The sequence below is a fragment of the Carassius auratus genome, unplaced genomic scaffold (genome assembly GCF_003368295.1).
Source record: "Carassius auratus strain Wakin unplaced genomic scaffold, ASM336829v1 scaf_tig00023751, whole genome shotgun sequence".
Lineage (NCBI taxonomy): Eukaryota > Metazoa > Chordata > Actinopteri > Cypriniformes > Cyprinidae > Carassius > Carassius auratus.
In genome coordinates this window covers 62501-67500 of record NW_020525296.1, presented here as the reverse complement: position 1 = coordinate 67500, position 5000 = coordinate 62501, and the positions used below count along the sequence as shown (strand labels likewise).

At 41.4% G+C, this 5000-nt stretch overlaps 2 protein-coding genes across 2 annotated transcripts in view; one reads left to right on the top strand and one right to left on the bottom strand.

The window, feature by feature from the left end:
• The window catches only part of LOC113078003 (rhodopsin-like), a 6099-nt gene extending 4985 nt beyond the window's left edge, over window positions 1–1114 (top strand). The window contains exon 5 of the mRNA XM_026250270.1: window positions 380–1114. Within this exon, the coding sequence (XP_026106055.1) occupies window positions 380–508 (129 nt within the window). The 3' untranslated portion in view covers window positions 509–1114. The remainder of the gene's footprint in view (window positions 1–379) is intronic.
• Window positions 1115–1182: 68 nt separating this feature from the next.
• Window positions 1183–5000, bottom strand: part of plxnd1 (plexin D1) — a 60832-nt gene continuing 57014 nt past the window's right edge. Inside the window, exon 36 of the mRNA XM_026250269.1 lies at window positions 1183–1934. Within this exon, the coding sequence (XP_026106054.1) occupies window positions 1818–1934 (117 nt within the window). The 3' untranslated portion in view covers window positions 1183–1817. The remainder of the gene's footprint in view (window positions 1935–5000) is intronic.

Sequence of the window (5000 nt, the reverse complement as noted above, 5' to 3'; positions counted from 1 at the left end):
AACACTGAAGAGAAGGAGAGCAGACAGCACTGTGCCATCCACCAAATTACAAACTACATGCCCATCACAGTTTCAGTATACTAAGAGTAACCGGCTGAACTGACATAGTTATTAATATCTAAAAGAGGGAACATCAGGGCTGTGCCTGTCACAAGTTGAGGGTGGATCCCATCTTTATTGAATATTCTTACCAAATGATCAAACGTCATACAACATCTAATAAGCTTGCAGGCTAATGGCTAATACACTGAATGGTTCAGCTTCATAGCCTTATTACTTACCATTTTACCTATCAATTTAACAACAGGCAGGTTTGTTGGAGCAGAGTTGGCACTGATGTCTGCTGTATATAATCCTGGATGTGTTTGCATTGGCTCAGTTCAGGAACTGCATGCTCACTACGGTCTGCTGTGGAAAGAACCCGTTTGGTGAGGAGGAGACCAGCATGATGGCCTCCAGTAAGACTCAGTCCTCGGTGGTCTCGTCCAGTCAGGTGGCTCCCGCCTGACCGACAGCTGGATAAATCCACGCAGCAGCCTCCTACAGGTCAAACATGTCAGTCCACGTCTACTCAGTTTCCACTCATCCAGCCAACAACTACATCTACTACTTCACTCATTTCTGCCCTTGAATCTTACATGTTTTGTAAAAACTGGCCAACCGGATCTCTGTAGTTATAGTGTATAGTATTTGTACTGCATGTGATTGTGTATTTACGTGGAAAATACTTGCTGTTTAGTAACTTGCGGGCATCTCTATGGATTTATCTCAACAGCTGCTCCATTGGTTCTGCCTGATACTCCATCTGTTAAAATGAATTTTAAGCTATAGTCAGTTACGGTTTTGTAAAGTTCTGATTTTCAAAGGATAACCTTATGTATGCGGTTGTTCGGAGTCTATGTGCTGTTTCTTTAGAAAGTTTTATGTTGACAAGAGTTGAGACTGAGTGCTGGAGCCAGAAGAGACCTCAGGAGATTCACCACACACCCAGCGAATTATTCTCTGAACGTTTAGATGTAAATGTTGTCTGTCTAAATGAATAAATGAATATGTTAATGTATAAGACATGAATTTGATTACAAAATATAGAGACAAAGCAGAAATAAAGGGCTCATGTAAAACTAAAAAATGTTTACTAAAATGTGCAGGGATGTGAAAAAGAACTGGGAACGTTATACAATGTTTTAGCAAAGTTTGTCTTTATTGATAAAATGTCCCTCTTTCTCCAGAAAAATTAAACATTTCCAGCAGAATATCTACAAAAATTATGCACACGCTTTGGTTTGGACCTAAAGAATGACCCAAACCCTTCAAATAATAATAATAATCATAAAAATGCAACTCTCATTCAAGCCTATTATATGTTTATCATATAGTAAATTTTAGTCCAAGGCATCGTGGAATTAAACTGGACTGCCGTTGAACAGCGCAGGCACAAATATCCCATCAGAGAAACATAATTCATTTAACACTATGAAATCATCATACAGCTATAAATATTGCTATGGAGAAGGTCTTGTATAATCCAGTGCATAAGTGGCTCTCCCCAAGCGTGGGGTCAGTGCGTCACATGACCACAGGGCCTCAGGACCCCGGAGTCCACAATTAATAAAACAAACTCATAGTTCAAGGTCAATAGTTGAACACTCTAGTGACTGAAAAACAACAAACTGATCATAGCAAGAACATTATGGACATTTCCCCCTCACTCCACTTGATTATCCATACTGATTCAGTAAATGTGGGACAGTTTTGATCAGATATGGACATCAGGGCTTCTGTCCTTTGAGGCAGCGGTCAGGGGGATGAATGTGGGCTCAGGCCTCACTGCAGCACTCATAGATGTTGTCTTCCACCAGCGCAATGACCTGCTCGAACTTCTGCTGCAGCTGAGTGCGTCGAGCCGTCGGGCTGGAGTCCAGCGCGCTCACCACCTGAGACACACACACACACACACACACACACACACACACACACACACACACACTCATTATCAGTTCATTTGAAGTCTTTTCATATCAAAGGTATTCTGACATCAGTTAGAGGAGATAGGACTATGACAGGATTCGACCATGCATGAGTCTCTGTGAGTCTCTGTGAGTCTGTGTTCACACTGCTCTCACTGAACACATTAAAGAGCCACACACAGATGGGAAATCAAAAATGACCTGTATTACAGTGTGTGATGTAGCTGTCCATCAGTGTAAACAATGTGCAAAGTAATTAAACCAAAAAGTACACGATTTATAAAGTTACTGGCTTCTGGAGTCGACTCTGAATCGTTGAAACGAGTCGTTATAGATTTCAAATCTTTTGCCCATCTCTATGTACGTCACTAGAGCACTTTGCATAATAATCTCCGCCTACCGTCTTGAGAGAAACTGACCTCTGACCTGCCCCCCCCCCCCCCCACACACACACACAGACGCTCTGGTTGGTGTGAGAGCATCATGTCGAGGAGAGAGTGTGTTTTATTTTCACTGCCAAAGAATGAAGATCAGAAGAACCAATGGCTAAAAGGCATTTTCACCACAATACCAGAGCAGTACAACAAATCCCTTTTGTTGTGTTCACAACATTTCACTGATGACTGCTTTTCTAATCTCGGTGAGTACAGCGGGATTTTCTAAGCGTTTGGCCATAAAAGAGGGTTCATTAACAACTTTATTTAGACCAGACGAGCATCTCCGAATCACAACGCGAAGTATGATTATGAAGTTATGTGTCTGTTTTCTCCCGAGCGTCTTATCAGTATGTGTGCTGTCTGCTGATCGTCATGTACAGACACGTCATTAAAATGAAGTGTAACTCTGTGAACACTCAACGAAGAGACATGAGAGAGATATCTATAGAAAACTTGACATGTCTACTTTAAAACTAAACAAGTGCTGCCGAAAACAGATATTCTGTGATGAAGTAATCCATATGAAAACAACGCAATGTCTGTTTTTCACGTCTCCCTTCATTATATCTAATGTGACCACGCCCCCGCGCTGAACGCACTATTCAGATTCAAACTGAGGCGCGGCTTGAATACACACACACAGAAGAAAAAGCAGCGAGACTGCTCAAGTTTTTTATTTTACTGTTCGCTTCACGATGAGAGGAATAAGACATAATTCACCCCAAACAGATGCTAACGCATAGTTTACCGTGGAGGTGTGTGCGGAGCAACCAATCAAACCTGACTATGTCAGTTGACCAATCAGAACACAGTATGCTACCGAAAGCTGGGGTTTAAGGAAACTGAATCTTTTGAACAGCTTCGCGTGAACCGTTTGGGGATCTCTGAGAATTGAGGTAATTTTAAAATGATATTTAGACAAAATGACAATGTTTTTTAACCTTGGATGGATTTAAACCTGTTGTACAGGACTTATAAACAGTGATAGGAAGCTTAGACTTTTCATCTTACTGGCTCTTTAATAGAATATTTTGTAACATGGGCCGACACTGAAAATGTCACTTTTACAAAGTAAATCATTAAATGTCATTGGAGATGCACTGATCACAGCCTCAAACTGCCAAAGTTCACAAAATAATTCCTATCAGTTTATTTGCTTTAATATACAGCAGCTACGGCGTTCAGAGCTGCAGTGCTGTAGTACTCCAGTACAAACTCAACTCTGACACCATATTTTCTAGGACTGGTTGAGACCGGCTGATTCAAGTTCAGGCCGAAGTGAAATGCTCCTGAAAACATGGCGTTGGACTGTAGCCAAGGACTAAAACTGTAGAATTTCAGCTGGCTGTATTCCAGTGCAAACTATATATCCATCTCATTTTTGCCATAAGAGTGAGTGTGGCTATTTGTCTTTTTTTATGGGACTGGCTTCTGGTGTCATCCATGTCCAGCTATTTTTAGCTCTACAAATCAACTCATTTTGTTGCTTGATAATGCAAATTGGTGCGTCTTACCTTTTTATTTTAATGTATTATCTTTATTATGAACACACAGGTTTACTGTGTGACACTGTATTGGGGGAGGGGTTTGGGGCGTGGCCACAGTAGTCTGTTGAGTTTGGGGCGTGGCCACTGTATCAGGCTGAGTTTGGGTTGTGGCTAATGTAGCAGGATGACTGTTGAACATGGCTGACGTGGTGCATGAGAAAAGGAATACAGATTCAGTGTACAGAACTCAAAATTCAAAGATTTGCCAAATTATGCAGAGACAGACAATGTGGAAAAACAAGGTTAAACACTGGCAGTGTTTTTATAAGATGGAGGAATTAGATGGACCTTTTGGAATTCAATAGAGTCAACAACAGAGTTTCTTCTTGACATGCAAGTTAAACTCGTGTGAGCTCTGTACTATCAAGCCCCAATTAAAATAGTAAGATACTGTAAGATAAGGTTAAACAAAGGTTTGATGAGTCAAAGGGGAATTTGCAAAGGCTGTTTGAAAATATGCTTTATTCTTGTAGTTTTGCTAGACGTCATTAGGCAGGAACTGCATACTTCAGTTATAAATAAAAAAGAAAAAAAAAATCCCAGTTCTTTAAACAGCAAGAAAGAGAAAGTATTTCAACAATATGGCTCCTTCACACTCATGCAGTGCTCTGCAATAATAATCAGCATTGTTTTGCAAACCCCCATGCGATTGCACTTTCATGTCAAATGAGCCCTATTCAGAACACAGCTGTCAGCAGAAACGAGTTCAATCACAGCTCAAGAATGGACCTTCATCTGTCCAGGGCACCTGCATCCTGCTGCTGGCATGCTCACACATGCTCTCTCTCACACACACACACACACACACACACACATGCTCTCTCACACACACACACACACACACATGCTCACACACGCGTTCACACACACACACACACACACACACACACACATATGCTCACACACGCGCTCACACATGCTCGCTCACACACACGCACACACACTCACACGCACACACGCTCACACACACATGCGCTCACACATGCTCATATATGCTCACACACACTTATAACACGCTTACACAATCACATATGCTTACACACACTTAT